This window comes from Strix uralensis, chromosome 9 (genome assembly GCF_047716275.1).
Source record: "Strix uralensis isolate ZFMK-TIS-50842 chromosome 9, bStrUra1, whole genome shotgun sequence".
Taxonomy (NCBI): domain Eukaryota; kingdom Metazoa; phylum Chordata; class Aves; order Strigiformes; family Strigidae; genus Strix; species Strix uralensis.
This window is the reverse complement of record NC_133980.1, coordinates 30,656,425-30,678,421: the sequence shown is the minus strand read 5'-3', so window position 1 is coordinate 30,678,421 and position 21,997 is coordinate 30,656,425. Positions and strand designations below refer to the sequence as shown.

The window sequence follows — 21,997 nt, the reverse complement described above, 5'->3', positions numbered from 1 at the left end:
GCTCGCTGCTGCTGTTGCTACCTCTCCCCTCCGCTGGCTGACAGAGGATTGCTGTCAGATTTTTGCCTTGCACTGTTTTTCACTGCCTGCATTTTCCATTTCTTCCTTGTTACAAAAACAACAAAGCAGAAACCCCATCAAATATAACAGAGAGTTGGGGTTTTCTGGTCAGTAACAAGGCTGGGATCTGGCTCGCAGGGTCCCTGCACTGCAACCTGCCAGGGGACATGGAAGGAGAGAGGGCGGAGGAATGAGAATTTACTAATGCTGTAGGAAGATCCACTTGGGAGGAGAAAGGCTCCTGGTTGATTCAAAACACATTGGCCGAGAAAATCCTGGATGGAAAGGAGTCATTTTCTACATGTTTAGCTCAACAAAGCCTTTCCCCAAAGAATGTACTGGCAATGCATTATGCTGGATTTGTAGCTACGAAGTTCCCACTCTCCAGACACACCAGATCAATACACAGAGGGGGTCTGACATGTGCCACAGAGGTGCAGAGCTCCCTGCTGATCCATCCTGGCACACGGACTGATTGGTGTGTGTCAGCTCTGTCCCAGGGAGGAAACGTGTCTCGCGTGAAGGGGACAAAGAGGTGATGCAGGAACAGCCACGCTCAAAGTAAATGACAAGGCACAGGTCCTTAACAGAGGATGAAAACTCTAGAGAACAGCGAAGTTTGGGGATGAGCCTTTGGCAGCCTTTGTCACAGGTCTCAAAAAAAATCCTTGTATATCCTTTGGGATTTAATGTCTTCCTTTTGATGGGAAACCCAAACAAAGCTGAGGAGCTGGATACTGCCCTTAGAAAGGGGGACAAATCAGTCTTTCAGGAAGAAACCTTTAAGGTAAGAAATATGATAAAATGTCCGAATTTGAGTCCAGACCTACTGTCTCCTGCTGGGTGACTCTGGTGACCCATTCCAACGCTGCAGAAAACATCTTGGTGCAAAGGCTTAACTCAGCTTTGAGCTATCAAAGGCCCAAAGGGTGAGGAGAACGTATTCTCAGTCTGTCTCTAACCATGTAGAGGTCTAGAAGAAGAGTAACCATGAGAGATTTATGGCTCAGCAGTGCCAGAGAAGGGACATGGGTTGGCGTGAGTTGGGCACGTCCAACCACACAGCAATGGTTGGACTGTGTTGCTTATATGATTGCTCTGCTCAAAGTAGCAGCAGTGATTAAAGGGTAAGTAGGAAAAATAGGTTGAACAATTAGAAGAAAAAAAGATCTAAGCACACAGTCTTGTCCAGGCAGAGGAACAACATTTTTCTCTCCTGGCCAAAATAAACGTGTGTGTCTGATTGATGGTGGCAGTCTCTGATGATCGGCTCCAGCAAGGTCAGATGGACGGATGGTTAAACTCTATTGATCTCACCTTCATGAGACCTGATGTTTGATTCCCTCGATGTCAGACTGGGTGAGTTTGATCTGAAAATTTAGAATACTAACAGTGCTTAATGTGGACCAGAAATAATATCTGACATGCTGCCCTTCTGCCAGGCTCTTAATGAGCAACTTGAGGTCTTAATAGCTTGGAGACCATCTTCATTTCCAGCTCTGCCACGGAGAATCACATGGTGTCTGCTGAGGGACCCACAGAAAGTACATTTCTGCTTAATTAATATACAGAGCAGAAAAGGGAGCTGCCACAACGTCCCCAGTGCTAACGAGCCAGTGAAGGGGCTATGCCAAACCCTTCGGAGCAGAGGCTGCTACCCTGCCAGATGCTCAGGACCCTCAACTGCTACCGACTCAGCAGAGTTTGGTGACTCAGCATCCCCTGGAAGAACAAGCACCTGCAGGCTCAGGTCCTAAGACAGTTCAGGTGGAGACGGGGTAATTAAAAGCTGAAAACTGATTCAGCATTCACATTTCCAAAAACCTAAATTGGTTCTAAAAAAAGGAAAGAGTAAAGATAAACAGGCAACTGGCCAGCAAGTGGCCCCAGAAGAAATTAATTCCACACAGGCTTTGCTGTAACGTGCTTGCTTCTCTGTTATTATAAAACATATGCATTGTTCTATCATCAAAATTAGATTTTCCCTCTAGCTTGCAATTAAACCCTAATCTAGTTTACCAGGAGATGATGGGGCCTCCAAGCAGAGCTTACAGCTCTGCTCCTTCTTCCCTGCCCACCTCCCTCCACCTGCTTTTGCGGGCTTTCCTCTGCATTTTAGTGTCTGTTCTTGAAGGTGCCGTGCATCAAGAAGGGCCACACTAAAGACTGGTTGTTACTCGGTAAGATCCAGCTGTGAACAGGCTACCCCAGCGCCCAGGTCTTCTCCCCCAAGCTCTCCTCATAGCCATAGCTAATCTCCAGTTCCCAGTAGGTTGTGTCCTCTGAGCCAGATCCCAGTTCTCTAAACAAACCTGTTTATTGATGATCTCTATTATTTGTAATGGCAGCACTTCAACGCACAATGGTTAACTTTGCTCAGTTTCCTAGGGCATTATGGAAAAACCATTTGCTACTGTAATTAAAACTGCCCAGACTAGACTTTTGTGCTATGCAGAGAGGCCACAGCGGGAGGAACTGCTGGAAATGTGTTTATAAATGTGCTCCAGCATGACTGCAAGATTGCTCTTGGGCTTGGAAACCACAGCCCAGCACTGGATGGCCCCGCTTCCCATGGACGTTCAGACAAGTGCTCCCACCAACACCTACAGCTGTACCCAAAGCTGCAGCAGAACCTGCCGTTTCCCTGTAAAACACTAAATAGCTGTTTGGAGAATGTGATGAGCAGTTTAACAGATGAAAATTCACTTCACCAGTGTGGTGTTTGCCTCAGGCCACAAAGGTCTGAGAAAGCAGCTTTCCAATACCAGCCTTCCTTCCCAGGGGAACCAGTATGGGGGCTACAGCAAAGCAGCAGCAAGAGACTGGGGCAGCAGCATATCGTTCTGGTGGCAGTGCCTGTGTAGGTTCTTAGTGTAAAATGACAACACGTAGGGTTGGCAGGAAAGAAAAATCATATATCTGCTTGTCCCAGTGCCTAAGTATAGGTTTGTAGCTCCAGAAATAAAGCAGGACTCTAGGCTATGGACAATGCAAAAAGTGTTGGTAGCATCTCACAGCCCCAGCTTGGCTGGAGAACGTTGTCTCCTTCCCAGTGTCAAACTGGTGGAGATCACTTATTCCCTGAGCACCTAAGCCCGACCACGGCTGGTAGGTGTTACTCCCACAGGGAAAGTTGCAAGCAATTTGTCAGATCACAGGCAAATAACCTTGGTCTTTGCAAAGCACAAACAGGACACGAGGAAGGAGAAGAGCTGCAAGGAGAGAGCGAAGGGGCACATACCTCATCTGGCTCACGCGGCTGTCCATCAGGAACGCCCAGTGGTACTGGACAAGAAGTGGGCTGCGGTTGGTCATCTCGATGTAACGCACACCTTCAGTGTCGTTCAAGATGCAGCCAAAGTCCAGGGCCGTGGGCTGGATATGGAGATTCGGAAAGTAGACTTCTCCCCGAACCGTGACCTGCTCCTCATGAGGGTGCTCAAGAAATCGTATCTTCAGAACCTTCTCTACTACCCGGCTACACAAATCCTCTTCATAAGCAGGGTTAAATCTGATGGAGAGATGAAGTTCCTCCCCTATCTCCAGCTTCACGGGCTGCAAGGAAATGAAGAGTATTAATCACCAGTGTGATGAAGTCCCAAGGTCTGGCAGCACGAAACGTGTAAATGTTCAACGTGTGACCCCAGCGTAGGCTTCTCAGTTCATCCTGCGTTTCCTTCACAGTGTGCGCCTGACTGCAAGCCCCACCACGCTCTTGTCTGAGACTATCTCAGGCTCATCTCACTGTGCTCTGCATCAATACACGAGGAAAATAAATATTCTTCTGCTGAATTCGGGACCCACAGAAGCGATGTGCTAAATACACAACTAAATCAGCACTCTGGCACACCAGGGCCTTTTGCCCCAGCTCTAGAGGAACTCCTTTACCCTCACGGCACAAGCAGCATGGCACTGCAGCCTCACCCTTGCAGGAGCTAGTCACTGGCGCAGCACAGAAGTGGTGGCCATGCCTACAACAAGCGTTTAGCAGAGCCCATGTCCAACACCTTCACCAACAACAGGGCAGGGGCCAGGCAGCAGCTGGAGGAGCTTCCTCAGCCTTCCTGAAAGCAGGGCTGCCCTTGAAGAAAGCAAGCTCCTCCTGAGGTTATCTGAGAACGGCTGCTGGAGAGCTCGATGGCCTCCAAGAGACACCTTTACTACACGGCTTGCCCAGACCTAGCTGCGGGCTCCCCTCTCCTCACGTCTTAGAGCCAGGATGTATTTCCCCAGTTCAGATGATATTTCATTTCCTTCAGCAGCTCGTTTCAAATCTGATTTAGTTCAGGCCAGTCTACCACTGAGTCTAAAGAATAAACTTCTCTACTAGAGGACCTCCCAACAGAAACGTACCACCACACTCCCCCCTCTTCAAACCCCACCAGCAGGAAGGCCCACGGCTGCTCACCTGAACGTCTGGAGAGAGGGGCTGCTGGTCTGCACCGCAGATTAAGAAGGGCTGCTCTAAGGCCAGGACAATGCTGAGTGGCAGGGAGGACGCGTTTCTTAAAGAAAGAGGCTGGTACTGCAGAGTTAGGACATCACTGGGTTGCTACAGAAACAGGACACAAGGGAAAAAAACAACGTGAAGTGGCCATGGAACTCCTTCCCTTTCTGATGCATTTCAAGTTTTTCAACCCCAAAGGGCATACACCTCTATTTACTATTTTTATTAGTTTCTACCCTTCTAGGTGGTTTTTCTCTAAGTATATCTGATGCCTTTCATATTTAGAAACCACAGCATCCCCCGGGGACAGGGAAACACTCTTGCATACAGAGGAGGGAATAGGACCCCGCGAGGAGGCAGCTGCATGAACAAGATCAATAGCAGAAAGTGAACCCAGACCACTTGTCTCCAGTTTTGTATCCTCCCTCGAGAAGAATGGCACAAGATGATTTTCACTCACATACAGTAATTTCTTACAACCTTATCAGCTCTAGTAGCCTCATAAAAGCAGTGATGCTGGTCAGAGGAGAAAAGCGAGCAGGATTTGGCCCACAGTGGAGAGCCTGCAGCAGCCTAAGGTTAGCTTTGAACATCTACAGGCACATACAGCCAGCTAGAAACCTCAACAGTCGGGCTGCAACAGGTGTCCTGCTGCCCCTGCTCCAGTGACAAGCTGTCTGTAGCCTCAAAGCTCAGCTCTGCCTAAGCTATTTCTTCCTGTTTATGCATTGCTCTGGGCTTCCTGCATGGTTTATATCAACTAGACAGTGTTTGGGAAACTGGTTCTGGATGTATCGATATCAAACAGCTGCAGCGTCGTAACACTCGATAAATCAGAGCGCATGGCATCAAGCAGACCACAGGCAGACATCAGGGAGAGCTGAAAAGCTTCTAATTAAACCCAAACTGCCTGCTCACAGGATTCTGTGCTTCTCTGGAAGCCTGGGAACCAGAGGAGAGACCTGAAAACACAGAAACTAAATAATGAAATATCTTCTCTTTTTCAGACACCTCACGGGAGAGTGAAAGGTGATGCAGGAGTCAGGATCCAGAGGCTAAAGGGCATCTGCTTTGCGCTGGTGTTATCGTCACTGCAGCTGAAGGATGTTGCGGGTCCTTTGAAGAAGGTGAAGCTTGGGGAATTGCAAAGAGCTAGCATCCATACCAACAGCAGAGAACGCAGAGAGAGACAAGAGATGACAGGTTTTTCTCATCAGCCTGAGGAGCTGACAGGAATCTCAGTTCTTCTCAGCTTCCCTACAGGATCAGTGTTCAGACATCACTGCGCCTTGGAGGATCCCCAAAAACCTCCCTTCACACCGAGTACAGGAACTGGTGTCTCTCTAGAAGTAGCCATGATCCCCCTCGGCAGAGCAGCTGTTATCTCAGTTTTACTTGGGTGAAGTTAAACACCAGTCCCATCTCTAAAAACATCTTCACTTACTTTATGAAGCACCTCAGGACGGGTGAGGAGGGGGTTTAGCATCGCTCAGCTGCAGCACTCTGCTCGCCCACCTGCAGCCCCAGCACACGAGGTGCCTGTGCAAAGCCCACGCTGTTCTCGTGGGTCCCACACATCTCGCCCTGTGCCCTTGGCTCAGCAGCTCAATTCTGTCTCCACATCATGAAGGCAGAATACAGCTGGTGGGACTGCTCCCAATCCCAGAGGAGCGAAATATTGATCTCAGTGTTAATGGCAAAATCTTGGTCCAGCTCAGCTCAATAGTCAAAGTCCCACGGACTTGGAGAAGCCATTTAACTTCCTCCTTTGAACACAAGCACACACCCCCACCAGGCTTTCAGTCATCAGCCATGCTCTTCAATGCCAGGATGAAATCCAGAGACTTACCTTCTCCACCCGGAAAGTGATTTCTCTGGAGGACATCTGCAGGACGGGAGCAATGAACTCGCACGTGACATCCACTTGCTTTATCTGTGCCTTCCCTGCCTTGCTCCCCACGACGGTGTGGCACAGCAGCCGCTCCTTCACCACCTGCACGGAGGAGTCACCCGTCACTCAGCGGGGGCCAGCAGGGCGTCCCGAAAACGCACTGCATTTGCTACCCACCCAGCCAGAGACCGTATTACCGCCATCAAGTTACAGCCACTGGGCTCCTCAGCAGTCCCCTTTTCTTTTTATGCTGCATCCCATTTATTCTGCTCTCAAACGTCCGTAATGCTACACCCCACTATCCACAAAAAGCCCTTGTGAGTCATGTGCTGCCTACAGTTGTAATAGTCCCTGCCCCAAATGATTACTGTTTTGATTTGTACCACTGCCAAGCATAATACTTATAGAAAGCTGTAGGAACTGATTTAAAAAAAAAATAATAATACAACTATATTAAGGAAAACAGGTGATAGAAGGGCCAATGCTAGCAAACCCTCCCTTGGAAGCTTAGTGGACAGGATCCATGGGAAAAACCCAAATAGCCAGATGGCCTTCAGGTAAAGAGGGGGCCACTCATTCCTAGCAGGTACCGTGCCCTCCTAGAGCTGGTTTTAAAAGAAACCTCCCCAGGAAAGAGATGTCTTGCAGTTCACATGAAAACCCTCTGCTTAAGCTGGATGCTCTTACACTTAAGACTTTTTCCTGATTTCTCATGGTTTCAGTTCCCCAAATTCCTCCCTTCACTTCTCACTCTTCCCTCTGATACAACACCACAACCCAACTCCTCCTCGGAGTCTACAGACTCAAAATCATCCATGTTGCGTGTGCAATGCAGGGAGTTGGGCTTCTGACCAACCTCAAGAGTATTAAGTTCTCAAGACCCGAGGAAGGTGGAAAGCCCACTCCCAGGGTCTTGGCTTTGACTGCAGGAGGCAGGTAGCCACAGCTCAGCTCACAGATCCCCTTTTGGCTTTCCAGGCAAGACAGCCTCACCTGCACCCTGGTCACTTTATTTCCTTTCTGGTACCTTTTCCCCGTTTCAGCAAAACAAACTGCACAGGGACAGTCCCATCGCAGTCAGCTAGGTGAGTAATCGAGTATTCCTCAAGCTACCACCAAGGCAATCCTTTCAAACACCTTTCAAAACACAAGTTTCAGCAGGAGCTTGATGTAGATTTATTCCACATTCACCTAAATATCTGTGGTCAGCGGTCTTGGAGAAAGGGAATGTACACCAGGGTTAGCTGGCAGCTTCTCTGCAGAGTTGGATTTCCCTGGAAAGAAGGGTCCAGGGAGGAGAACACCCAGTGATCCTGCTGAAATCTCCCCCTCTGAGCTGCCATCCAAGGGTGCTGCGAGACCTGCCTGCCCTTGGGACCCCGGGACTGGCTGAGAGACTGGGGCAAGCTGTTATGGAAATATTGACAAAGGCCAAGCTGTCAATTATAATGATCCCTGCGAACAGTTTCCCACATGGATGAACATCACCCCGATCACTACAGCTGACACACTGTTCATTTTTCTGCTCCAGGACTCAGTCCTAGACAAGCCCTCTGCCCATGTTTGTCTACAGAGGAAAAATGATGCTACTCCCAGACACTCCCTCCCTTCACAGGTGTTTTGTTTTACTCACTGCTTCCCCCAGATACATTACTTTGCACTTTTTTATTTACTTTCTGCCTGTGCTCCTAGTCTAAGTGTAACTTATTTTCTCTGCCCTTCCTTTCTGCCTCAGCACATGACACCTTGTAACCTGCCATTTGCCCCTGAATTAGCAATGTTTCCTTCAGCCCGTGTTTTGGTATCAGCAGGTTGGGTTTACGGTAGCCATGGAAACATGAAAAAGCCTTAGGAGCTGATGGTGGCCAGGGAGGAAAGCAGCTGGTGCTGCCATGGTAACTTGTGGCTCTTGAAAGCACTTGCTCCTGATTGGGAAGTCTCAGCCCTCGGGGGGGACCTCACCTGGGGAGTGCTGGAGAAGCCTTCCAGCACCATCTCCATAGTCTTGCCCGGCATCAGCTCCACCCTCTGCGGTTGAACCTTAAACACAGGGCAGGCAGGTCTGGGGCTCTGGGAGGAACCTTGGCCCTTGGTGGTGCTGACAGCAGGGACACGATCGCGCTGGTGAAACTGGCCAAAACCTTCTGTTGACCAGTAGAGCCAACGGGTGCGCCGTCCTTTGTTTGTTATCTTGAAGTGGTAACAGCAGGGATCCAGGCTGGAAGAGAAAAAGAGATGGAAAATGTCATGGGAGCTGCTATCTCCCAGCGGTCACCCAGCTTCAGCACCCTGATGGCGTTATCTGACTGCACACTCAGCAATAAAAGCACCTCCAAAAAGGCTGACCTAGCTCAAAGCTTCAGCAAAAGCCAGACCTTGGTTGCCCCTAAGCTTATCAGCATCCAGCAGCTGCTCTGTTTGCGTACAGCAAGGAAGAGCTGCATGAAGATCATCATCTCAGCTGCTGCAGACAGAGCATCACCAGCCTAGAGACCCTCCAGTAACCTGGGCACCCCTTGCCTCGCTGGCGGGGCCCCTGCCCTGGCACCCACGTTATCCCCTCACCCCCCATCCCTTAGGGAGCATCCAACCCTCATCACCCCCAACATGTCATCCTTTGCCTGAACAGTGCAGCTGGTTTTGTGGTTTAGGAAGATAAATGCACTGTGAGAACACAGGATCAACAGAAGTTTCCCCAATACAAACATGGCAGCAAGACCAGGTCTGGCTGCTGAGGGGACAGAGCAACAACGAGAGATGAATAACGAGAGCTAGATATAAACCAAAATGAATATTCAATGGAAATTGATTTCTTCATGTAAAGAAACACTAACTGCAGGCTAGTCTGGAGTAATTATTTTACCCTCTATAAATCTGAGCATGACCAGGACATGAATTGTTCCTGGAACAGTTACTGGTTTTTTGAAAAGGACAGAATACACGGCTTACAAAATGCATGTCTGCCACAAGCAGCTAAATACAGACCTGAGAGTGTAGAACAAACCAGTCTTTGAAACAGGCTGTTAAAACATGATGCGTACAAGCTTAGTGTGAAATGGTTTATGTGGCGGACAGCACAGATGAAAGCCTGGAGAAGCTCTGGGTGGATGCACAGTTTGGGGCTCTGGGAAAGCCCAACTCATCTGAGATGTTACCTGGGTCCCATCTCAGCTCACCTGGCGGCAGCTCTGCAGCCGACAGCAATGGCAACAACTCCAGAGTCTGCAGACCAAGACGTGAAGGGGGGCAGAGGACGATGACACGAATCACAATGACATTGTCCGCTCCGTTGGGTAGCCAATTTGTGGCTGCACAGAGCACAGGACACGCTGGACAAGCGCCAACCTCCCTGCAATGTCCCTGCTTATGTGGGTGGCTTGTGCATGCGTATTTAAACCCCCAAAGTCTATCCTAAAGAATAGGATCAACCTGCTCTTTCTACTCCAAAATTTAGGTACCGGACCACCGTGGAGCCTCTTGGCAGCCAGGGAAAGGAACAGGCACCTCGAGAAGACTATTCTTCCTGTCCCAACAGGTCTCCCACACAAGGCAGGCAGCACTCTGAAAAGGCTTATTTGTCTCCCATTTACGGGAACACGCCTGGTTTCAGACACAGGCGTTAGGACCAGTGACTCCCCTCCTTTGAGCTAAGCTCTTTAATTACACTTTCCATTTATGCCGCCCAAACTCAGTGGACTTCTCCTCCTCTCCCTTTCAGAGCTGGTCCTGCAGCCACCCTCGCCTGCCCGTGCCTCAGGCTGCCGCTGTGGCGGTGACACCAAGGAAAGGTGGGAGAAACGAGGAAAGAGCGACTGCGTCTAATAAAGAGCAGCCTGGCAGGGGAGATGGGGAAGGCGAGCAAACTGAGGGATGGTACGGGGCAAAGAAATTCTGCTGCTCCTCCAGGACTGCAGGCAGAGGCCAAACAAAACAGCACCATTAATTTAGTCAAGGACCTGCTAACAAGCTACCACCAAGGTTTTCCGCTGTTGCGAGATGATACTCCATAGTGAAGGGAAAAACAAGCAACATTATCGCAAAGGGAAATATGTTTATACTTGTAATGTAGCATTTTCCACCCAGAGGCCTCCAGGACCTGCTGTTTTCCTCCAAATCTTTATTTGAAAAAGTGAGGAGATATATGTATTATAACTAAAGACAAGTCAGTGACAATTTAACAGCTGGTTTCTATTTTGGTGGCTTTTGAGGGTATCTAACAACTTTCAAATGGCCATAGAAGGTTTCTAAAGGAAGCCCTGTGGCTTCAGGAAAACAGAGCCAGGACCTTGAGCGCTGAAGAACAACTAGCCTGAAGGACTACAGCAAAACTCCTTCTTGCTGAGCCCACGCCAGAAGCAGACGCTGAGAGATCCCCTACCTGAAGTGGGGTCCCAAGTTGAGCTCCGGCGCAAAGGGTTTGTCAGTGACAATCATGGTGCCAATGCCAACAGCCCGGACGGGGATAACGTAGGTGTGGCTGTTCTCTATGAACAGGTTCACCTCGTCCTTGAATTTCTCCGTGTCATCCAAGTTCGCTATGACAGACACAGACACCTCTGTCTCGGGGGGAATCACTCCTTCACTGGGTTCAATCCTCCAGCGCGAGCATTTGTCAGTCTGTAAGACAAGCCAAACACTAACTTAGCATGGAAACCATGGACCCTGGTCTCTTGTGGGGTGCAGGAAAAGGAAGGACTAAAGTTATGAGGCAATGCAGAGGCCGATATACCCTGTGAGCCCCCCGGGTACACCGCAAGCTGCCCGGGGAGGGAGTGACCGGGACAGCAGTGCCTGAGCAGCTCTGCAGGTCAGTGCCTGGTATGAGCACGCAAACCCCATCATTCACACACCAATACCACCCACCCCAGGTGGCTTGCTCTCTGCAGAGATGGAAAGCAGGTTTTCATTGTGGAATCAAAGCAAGCTGCCCTGGGAATCCCCCACTTTGAGGTTACATTTATCCCCCAAACAGCTGGAAAAGCAGCACGGGGGAAATTCAGCCCCCTCCTTGGCCCAGGGGGCTGAGCCTGTACTCTCACACACTGCCTGATGCTCCATCCACAACACCAAGTCCACAGTGCCAGGTCTGGGCTAACCAGCCCCAGAAGTCTGACCCACCTAGCATGGAGAAGAACAAACCTCCTCTGAACCCGTTTTCAAGCCCCTCACAGATCCCCCCTCCAGTGGGGAGCACACCCCACCCAGCCTCAGCACACGAGCCTGTCCTGGCTGCATCAGCCCTGCTCCCCCTGCCAGGCAGCAACCCAACCTCCTTTGGCTGTGCAGCTTCTCACACTACGCAGCCTCCATGAATTAAAGAGCCTTTTTCTGCAGCCAGTCTCCAGAGGTGCTCTGCAATGCGACAGAGTCCACCGTAGGTACACGACCCTTACACGTACATTCTTGTGCAACTGGTTTGACCCCCAGTAGGTGTGAAACTCACCTCACTGCGAGCAGTTTGAGGACAGACCTCACACCCTAGTCTCTATCATTAACAGCAGTTCGACAGAAAGCAAATGCAGATCTAACAGGGAAACCGTGTGGAAACCCATGCCCTTTCAGGAGCAAAGGGCCACAGCGTTCTCTTGGTCTCAGAGCTCCAAACACATGACTCTTAGAGATAAATACTTTCCACAAAATAAAGGGAGAACTTGCAAAAATGATCCAGACTCATTTCTGCTCAAACATCTATGCAAATTCTCTGTTTTACTGAGGGGTCCCCCAGCTAAAACTGCCCCCAGAGCCAGGCTCCTCTTGCTGCATTGGGATGGAATACATTGCTTTCTCAATCATACAGTGGTATGCAAATGTTGCATATAAAAATCAAGTCACAGGTTGCTTGACAGTCATTTTTGTTAGAAAATAGCCCCACAGATACTTACCATCTTTGCCCTGAAGGATGCAGGGATGACACTCTGATTGGAGAGATGGAGAGTTCGGGAAGCATCTTGTATAACTTGGATACTGCCAAAATTTATCTTACTTGGATGCACATAGACAACTGGTCCTTCTCCAGTGCTCACTAAATGGATTTTCTGCTCCAGAAAGAGGGTAGGAAAGATCAAAAAAAAAACCAACAGAGAAAGTTTAAAATGATTAGACAGCTCTAAGGGTACTCCTAGACTGGGGGATAATTATGGCTGTTTGAAGTTTTTTCAGTGTTGTAAAACCGAAACAGAAGGCCTGGAGCAAGTGTGGGATCTGGACTGATCCCATCTGAAAGCCACAAGCTCCCGTTATCAGGGGATAAAGAAATCCTGTTTCCCGTGTTTGGTTTTTCACACCTCCTCCACACTGTCAACTCTCCTTCCTCTACCTTGTGCCTGCTCCCACTCCTTTTACTGCTCAGTCTTGCCCCAGACCACCCTCCCTGACTTCTGCTGCTGCACAGCACACTTGGACAGTGTGGACACAGACTTTAGTCCCAAAGCTACACCTGTGAAAGCCAGCACAAGTCAGAGGCAAAGCAGGCCCTTTAGAGTAGAGATCACGCAAGTTAGTTGCCTCTGATTTGCACATACGTGTATTCCTGGTATTATGTGGATAATGGGCATTAATTATTAATTACATCATTCAAGCAGTATTGTTTTCTTTTGACAGTCTGAGACCCAAAAGTTCTGTTCTTGCAGAACTGGCACAGACTATTGGAGGAGGAATGTGGATCCCTTGGCTAAACCACCTCCTCACATCATTAAAAACATTCATGAGGCATTCAGGAGATTTAGCAGCATCATTTCCACTTGTTTTATTAAAAGTTTAAATCCCTGTAACAACTTTCAAAATGTCAGCCTTTCTTTGTTACAGAAAGCTTAAGGTTCCCAGGAACCCTCTGACATCCTCTTTCATGCCCAGAGAGAGGAGAAGACGTTTTGAAACAGCTGCTTCAAAAGTTGATATCATTTTAAATTAAAGTTTAATTAACTATATTTGTTCTCGATTTCAGCTAGATGAAGCCAGGACACTACAGACAACATTCTCTTGCCTACATTTTGTTGTCATTGCTGCTGTTGTGTATGCCTAAATGTGAACAACATCTTTCAGGAGGCTTTAGTCCAGGAATGCTTTGCCTCATCCATTTCCAAACTTAGTAGAAAAAAGAGTCTCTGTGCTCCAGGTGCAAGCGGTGCGGAGACTCATGAGTCTTTGGCTGGGGCTCTGGCAAAGAGATATGATGGATGTTTCTCAGAGTGATGGGCCTGACTTTCAGCATGGCCTCTCACACAGCGCTTGCTTTAGCAGGATTCAGGGACGTCCCTGCGTGCTCCTGAACAAAAGGCCTAACGAAGCACCAGTGCTGTTCATCTAACAGCACAGCAGAGTATGAGACCCAGGGGTTGTTCTGGGCGTCAGACTGGCCTTCTTATCCCGTCTGACCTACCGTAATTAAATGCTGTGTCGGACACTTAGATTACCACCTAGGATGATACATCCTTCCTCTTCTCTAGGTGAAGGGAAGTGGCTGCAAGTATACTTGAAATTACAAGACCTCCTGATCTTGTTAATGTATAGAAACCAGTAAAGTAGGACGTTTAGTTTTAACGTTAACCATCACTTGTGTTTCACTAGCTTTTATTTTTCTCGTATTTTACTGCAATGTATATAATTTCATTTATACTCTTTTCCTACCTACCCTCTGACATCTTACCCACTTGTAAAACATCTTGAAACCTGTAACTCCTTGCCTAGTGGAGATAAAACAGGCCTTGCACAGTCTGGCAAACTCCCTGAGTACATCCCTGATAACAGGGACCTAAAAATGCAAGACAAGCGCCTGAGAAGACGCCAGTGTCAAGAAAAGCGACTGGAAGCTGGTTTAAACCAACCCCCTCGAAACAAACAGGAGCCGAAGGAGGGATGAGGTCACTCCATGACCATGTACGGACATGGGAAACCTAAAGTTCAGCTAGCAGACAGTGTGAGGAAGATGATGTGGACCACCAAGGGGGGGAGAATACCCTCACTCTATTTTTACTACGCATGCTCAGACTATGTAAATGAGTTCTAAGAACCCATTAGCACAAGACTGTCTTTTCTAGGAAGCTGATGCATGTGTATGCTTTTTGTGTATATTAGTCAGAGAGTTTTGTTAGTAAGTGTGGCACTCATGGTGGAGCGATCCCCAGCGCTGCCCAGCTGCGAATAAAGAATCCCTGCTGAACAGTTATACTCAGTTCTGACTGTGGAGTGAAGCTCTTTGTTTCACAGGCATTAGCTGTTGCGTATGCCACAAACTCCTTCTTTCCTTGTCCACACCAGCATATATTACAAGTTCTTGCTTTCCCGGGAAGGATCCCCGGAATTAGCAACCCTGCCTTACGCTTCACAGCCCACCAAGATGAGTCGCACAAAGGCCCACGTCCCCTGGAACTCACCAGAGGGGATTCTTCACTCCCAAACACTGCAACATGAGCAACAGTGTCCTGCTCTCCTGTCACCTGGGCCTCCAGGGTCAATGGGACCTCCACCGAGCCGCGAGGCTGGACAATCCCCCACGGCACGGGGCTGGAGTACCACACAGAAGCGTCCTCCTTGTGTTCCTGTAAGGGACAGAGTCAAATGCAACACACAGGAGTGACCTTTGAGGAAACTTTGAACTCCTCAACATCTACACAATGGCAATTCACACACATTTTCAAAAATCCCCAGGAGAAAGCAGAAAGGTACAAAGCAAGATGCAAGACTTGTATGGGCTTAGCGTCCTCAGGGGGGCCAAAAGCTGCTGCACCCACAAACACCCACTCCTGGGCTGGCAGCCTCCTTGCAGCAGCTTTTCACAACCCTCTATGTTCTCCTGCATGAAAGCACCCCAAAGACTAGAATATAAACTGCTTCCTAAAAAGTTTAAACTGCTTCCTGAAGTTTATATTCAGGTAGGTTCCTATTTAACTGCTTCCTGAAGTTTATATTCAGGTAGCTTCCTCTTCTCAGCAACCTTTAGGTTTGAATATAAACCAGCAAGGTCTTATCCAAAACCCCTTTTTTCCCTGATAAACCCCTTGATAACATCTGAGGGCAGGAGGCGGATGCAATGCCAAACCTGAGGGAGAACCCTGTAGCAGCCTGGAAGATCGCTGTCGTTCACAAGGGTCAGCATCTGCTGATAAGGGAATTTTAGAAAGCACCGTCCAAACATCACGACGGGGTTGAGCACTCGCAGTGGAGGAACCACGCATCTAGGCAAAGAGATGACCAAGAGGGAATTAGAGATACCGAGAGAATGTAGAGGTCGTTTACTCCCCAAGTAGTGTGAAATAGAGCATAACACATTTGTCAAATAGACACTTAATACCCCTACAGCGATAAATCGCCTTTAACTTCTTCTGACTCAACCACCTCCTGTAAAGGTGGGGCAAAACCCTGGGACTCAGCCTCGCCAAGTGCCCAGGTAGCACATAGTGCCCTGTCCCAGAGCTGCCTGATCAGCTCTGCCCGCTCTTTGCCCCAGGAGGCTTGCAAGGACCCTCCCAACAGTCCCAGCAAGGCATGAGCTCTGGGGGAGCCTTCCCACCGAGGACCAGCGCTCACCAAGGCGCAAAGAGCACAAGACTCCAGTGTCTCAGTGAAAACGACTCCCTCCTCTCCCACACCGCTGTTGCCCTGCCTGAGAACTCAGCCCTTTGCCCCAGCGAGGGAGGGCACAAGCCACCCCCTGCCTTAGGCAGTGGGGGATCACCCTCTCCCAGCTCCTGCACCCCCACGGCTCCATGCACTGTCTGTCCCCATTTGCACTTGTTTTACAAAACTGCAGCCCAGGCACTGACTGGATGACTCTGCCTGGGAGAGGGAACAGCACAGTGAACTCATCCCTCTTGTAATTAAACCGACACCCACTGCAGCACAACAGCATTGAACCTGGCTGCAGCAAGAACAACTTTTGGCTTCAGTCTGAGAACATTAATGCTCAAAAGAACCAGAGGGAAGCAGAGAAACCTGAGCTCACCTTCCACATCAAGGACTATTTTCCCCTTCATAAGATCGTGCTTTGAGCTTTCCCTCACCAGTCCTGCCATAAGCCCCTTTCCCATTCGCATGCACCTTCATTAACTGACCCAGACACCAGCTCTCAGCAGGCTGCTCACTGCGGCCCAAATGAATGTTGTAGTTTGGTTGCAACCCAGCACAAGTCCACCACTTGCAGGAAGGAGGAAAGATGGCCCTTTGGAAATTTATTACACCTCAAGCACCAAAAACCAGGCCCATAATGAATATAATTACTGTTCCCCTTAGAAAAAGGCTCAGGGCCATGCCTGCCCGTGGAGCACAGGTGCTGCTTTCAGAACACTGCTGGTCTCACACCTAGCTGGGCAGAACTAGCTCATTAAGCAACACTTGTCATTTGGAGATGCAGCCAGCAAACCACGTGCAAGGCAGCGTGGTGCTGGATGCACGAGGAGAGACGACGAGCTGCAAGGAAAGCGCCGATACCTGGCTGTGAGGAGCAGCGCCGACACCGCCTTGCCAACACCGCACACGTCCACCACCAGTGCCAGCTCGTAGCTCTTCACAGTGTTGGAACACAGGGTGACCTGGGGGAAGAGAAGAGCATCAAACACTTCATCACTCCCAAAAGCCATCGTTCACGTGTGCTGTCCTCCGGTTCTCGTTCCACGGGCAGGAAAGGGAGGATTTTGCCCTAACTCTTCTGCTGGTCCATGTACAGAGCACAGTTGCTGGGAGTAACAAAAGCCTTCTGACAAATCTGCTTTGTTAAATACACCTTGCACTTACCAGGGCATACGTAAGCACGATTAGATTAATGCTCTACTCACCACTGTATTAAAATTAAGGGACTAATTTTTAATCTCAACTACAACAGCATAAATGCAGAGGCAATCTGTTGACTTCAACATTCAGCTTTACGTTGGGAAGCTGAGGGCAAAATGCAGCCCAGCAGGTGCTGTGCAGTTCATGGCTGCCAGAGCTTTTCCAGTCCCCACTGGAGATCACCGCAGTGAATACAACTCATTCTGCTCATCAGGAGAGGAGAAATAAGACCGGAAAGAAAAGCAAACTGCTTTATACAATGACATCTCTCTTTTTAAGAGCCGCCTTCTGTCCTCATCCTTCCTCTGCCCACTTTAAATCAAAGAAACTGCTCAAAGCAGCTCTCAAAAACATATGAATGGCTTCTGTCCTTGACCATACGGTACATGATCTTCAGCTTACGATTTTGGAAACAAAGCAGTGGTCCTTCAGAAAAGCCCCGGAGTAACGCAGCTAACAAAAGCCTAACACTAGTGCAGGTATCTTACCCGCGTTAAACTCAAAGCTAGCAGTGCTAAAGCCCTCTCATCCCTCAGAGAAGCTCCAGCTCCACCCGCTGAGCACGTATGGCTGGATTCTTCCCATACCTGGATATCCAGGAATCCCAGGGGGCGGACGGTCCCTCTGCAGGGCTTTATGGTAAATTCGGTTGGCCTGAGGCGATGTTGGGCTCCCTTTCTCCGGAGTAGGCGAGTGTTGTCTGACATCTGAACAGAACTGCTGACACTGGGCTCTCCCAAGCCGTCCCCAGGAATGCGAAGGTTGAAGGTCAGGGGCACCAAGGAGGTGTTAGTGAGGCGACACGACAAGGTGTGAGGAAAGCCTGGGAAAATGACACAAATATGAATTTATGCACCAACTGTCCTGTGATTCCTGGTGTGAATAGCCTGTTATGATAAAACTGGGTTTGGAGTTCAGCTCTTTTCAATCTGAAGTACAGCTAACTGAGAAGCTACGCAAGGAATTAATTGTCACTTAAGTTCCCTTTTACGCTGATGACAGAGATTGCTTCCTTGGAAATGCCCACTCTTAGCGATGCTGAACACCACAAGTTTCTCTCTCTCTAACTGTGAGGAGCTCTCTCACCTGCCCCCAAACCAGCACCAATTAGTTCTCACTTACAAGTGTCCATCCAGACAGACCATTTATTCTGAAAATTCAACCCGTAAAATGCCCTGTGAACTCTGCGAACACTCCTACAGTTTTCAGTATATAAAGTCATCGAGGAGAAGCTACGGTAAAAGAAAGGAAGGATGAAATTGGGAACGACAGCATGATGCAAAGCACTCTAACTCAGTTTCTCTAGGCAGGATCCTTAAGGCATCTCCTGTCTGGGGCTACCAGACTGAGCACATGACAACTCCCAGCCCACCGCACTGGAGGCAAACCTGATGCTTGCTCAGAAATCAGCAGGAGCCATGTTCCACCTTCCCTAACGAATGGGACATGGCTTCCACACTGCACACTGGCCCGCAAAGGTCAACATCACTTTAGCTGTGATACTCGCCTTCCCTCATGGAAAACCAGTGACACAACCACACCTGGTGGGGTGTTCTGCAGAGACCTGCTCTGGCGTGGACATCTGGCTTGGCTGGCCAGCTCTGCGAGAAGGAGACATCTCCCGTGGCCTGCTTACCAAGCGTCGTTTGAATACAGACGGGGAGAAAAACCAACTGCAGCCACAGCAGGGAGTTTCTCCATGTCCAACAACAGTGACCACTGCCCACCTCCAGCAGTTACTCCAGCAGGGAGGCAGGAGGGGCACAAAAAGGACAAACACAGACTTCACAGTCCCAAACAAGACCAAAGTCGCCAGACACAGGTCAACAGTCAGCAGCGCAGTTAAAAGAAGCAAAAATACAATAGCTGCCTTCAGCTGAAAAGGCCTTATTAATGAAATGAGATTAAGGAGGATGAATCTCCTATTACATAACCACATTTCTGCCTGGTGTGTTCCTTGTTGTTTTATTCAAAAGAAAATAAAGAAGTGGCAGAGTGGTGATGGAGGGAGGGGAGAAGCGGCTCAGGAAAGGTAATGAGTCTTCTTAAAAAGTCCATGAACAGCTTGAAAACACAGAGACATCCTGGGCACAGAATGATAATGGCCCTTCAGTCAATCCACAATTGATTTCACATTTAAACTGCAGATCATCTCAGTAAAAAGCCTTTTGTGAGACTGAGATGGAGAACCAGAATCTGCGTTTCAACGGAGACGCTCTGGATGCTCAGCCCCCGGCTCTGTCAGCAGAGCTGGGCTTGTGGTGGGGAAGGAGGAGCCCATGGTCCGAGGACATCAGTGCCTGATTCAGGGCTTGGGCATGTTACCTGGTGGGTGACGACGAGGGGCCCTCACAGCATTAATTAACATGTCGCACTGAAGGTCAGGCAGGTAAATGGTATCCTTGCCTTGCAACAGGAACATTTACCCAGAGCAGCTACAGGCCAGTACGTGGCTTAAACTCCCTTCTGCTGCAGTCCCATCCCCTGGGCCCTTCTGGGACAAGGACTTTCACAGTCATTCTGCTGCCAAGGATTGGGAGATTGGGGCTGAACAGACTACGAGGACACCAGAAATTACTGACTTTCTATTCCTTTGGTCCTATTTGATCTCACAATGGCACAAGACCGCCTAAGCAACCAGCAGCCCTGGCTTTAACACCCTGAAGGCTGCTATGGAGGAACACAAGTGACAGATAATCTTATGTTAAAGTGCTCCATTTTGGTAATTCACGGAGCTCTCAACCCATGGCCCAAGCCCAGGGCACACTCACCAAAGGAGACATCACCGAAGTGGAGGGCAGGGACGTTGAAATGAAAAGTCGGTCCAATGACACAGCCCCTGCAAGGACAAAGACAGGCAGAGGAGGCGTTGGCTCGGTTAGAGAGAATGGCAAAGCGTTCAGCTTTCCTTATCGCTCGGGTGGGTAAAAGCTGCTCTCGGAACCACGGTGGGTTTCAAATCAACCTGTCACCCCTGTGCTCAGCACAGCACCCATGTGGACAGCAGGCAGCCAAAGCAAAGTGGTCAGCAGCCAACAGCTGCTGCTGAGGCTCAGGACACCATGGCAGGGTGTGCCCCCATGCTGCTGCTGGCCCCATGAAGGTCCCTGAACACGTGATGGCTCTGTGCCTCGGTTTCCCCACCCGTAATGTGATGGACAGAGGTGTCCACACAAAAGGGGACTCATTGTAACCAGCCTTCCCAGCCACAGGTTCCCTGCTTTGGTATTTCTTAGCCGGAACTGGTGTTTCCATGGAGTATATGAACACCTTCCTCAGAAGACCTGATCCACACAATCATTACACATGCAGGACTTTGGGGCATGAATCCAGGGGAGCCCCAACATCCATTGAGAAGAGCAGCAACAGTTCTACACAGCGGACAGTTGAATCTTGGAGGGAAGTATCAGCTTATCACCAGTGCACCAGCTGACACATCCAAGAGCAACAGTCTTAAACCGCCGAACACGGGTGTCCTGAACCCACCACACCACCTCGCCCATCCTTAAACTCAGCAGACAGGCTCCAAACTCCAAAACTCACTCACATCCACTGAAATCAGTACTTGAAGCTGCACAACATTCAGTAATTGACTTCATGGTTGATGACAATCAATGTCAGCTCTGCCTCAGTTAAAAATCAAGGGCCACAGTGAACAGTGCCTTCTCATTTTATTCACAGGACTGCCACTGTCATTATCCACATGTTCTGCACATGAACAGACCCCAGCATCCCGCAGGAGGGACCTGCGTCCATCCGTGCTGTCCCATTTCCAGCATCCCTTTCCAAACACCAAAGAAACAAGCATCCAGCACCTCATAAGGTTGGTTTCTAAGTAACGAATAATCACCTATGGTCTTGGCACCTTCTGACTGCACAGTCAAAGAGCACTCAAAAACTGACTTTCAGGAGTTTCAATCCAACACTACTTCTCGATTCTTGCAGCTGAATCAGCTCCTAAGAATGAGTCAGGTACCAAATCCCTGCTGATGGTGAAGTTCCTTCTCCAGGGACCTCACACAACCAGACTTGACCTCCCAAGCCCTAACAGCTTACTCTAGATGGAGCAAAGGGAGCAGACACGCTTTCTGTCACAGCATTTGTCAGGAGATGATGGAAAACTACCTCCAAACCAGCCACGACTCGGGATGACACCAGGAAACTGCCAAGGATGAGCCTTGCCAGGCAAGTGGGGAAATGACTGCCATTTCTGCTGAGTGCACCGGATCTGTGCTCTAGGAAGTTAAACTGGAATGACTGTCCAGAAGGCTCAGCCAAGGAGCCAACCCAGAGCTGATAACAGTACAGCTTGCAAGAGAATGGGGGAAAAGGCAGTGGTTTTGGCAACAACTGTGTTTTACAGTAGCATTGAGTAATGCATGCGTGAAGGGAGATCAGGGTCCTGGCAGAGTAGGAAGGATAACACAAGGCGGGAGAGGAACTGCTTGAACTCTCATCCCTGTTCCTTCCTTTGCAGCCCAGTGTCCCACCAGCCAGCTCGCCTCCGTTCAAAAGAACCAGAAGCTTTTCTCCATGGAGGACGAAATCCAGTGCACAAAACCTTCCGAAGAGGGAGGCTCAGCTGGATCTGGTGGGTGGACATCTCAAGGGCATTTGAAAACAAACAGCTTGAGCTGTGGGGCTGGAGAATGACAGAAGGGCTGGAGAGGGATCCTTGAAAAAGGCAAGACAGAGCTCAAGGAGGCAGATGCCATCTCAGGGAGGAGAGGACTGCAATGGGAATTGCTGCTGAGGGACAGCTGCATGGGAGCAGGCGGGTGTGCTGCGGTGCCATCAGATGGGCTGCATAGGAGCCACCATCCAGGGAGGAGGAG

At 49.4% G+C, this 21,997-nt stretch overlaps 1 protein-coding gene across 1 annotated transcript in view; it reads right to left on the bottom strand.

Annotated features, from left to right (window-relative positions):
- Positions 1–10,772: 10,772 nt before the first annotated feature.
- The window catches only part of LOC141946961 (hydrocephalus-inducing protein homolog), a 51,727-nt gene continuing 40,502 nt past the window's right edge, over positions 10,773–21,997 (bottom strand). The window contains exons 12-18 of the mRNA XM_074877430.1: positions 19,934–20,001; positions 17,750–17,985; positions 16,824–16,924; positions 15,436–15,571; positions 14,771–14,935; positions 12,281–12,433; positions 10,773–11,015 (exon numbers count right to left, since the gene is read on the bottom strand). Coding sequence (XP_074733531.1) covers positions 10,773–11,015; positions 12,281–12,433; positions 14,771–14,935; positions 15,436–15,571; positions 16,824–16,924; positions 17,750–17,985; positions 19,934–20,001 — 1,102 coding nt within the window. The remainder of the gene's footprint in view (positions 11,016–12,280; positions 12,434–14,770; positions 14,936–15,435; positions 15,572–16,823; positions 16,925–17,749; positions 17,986–19,933; positions 20,002–21,997) is intronic.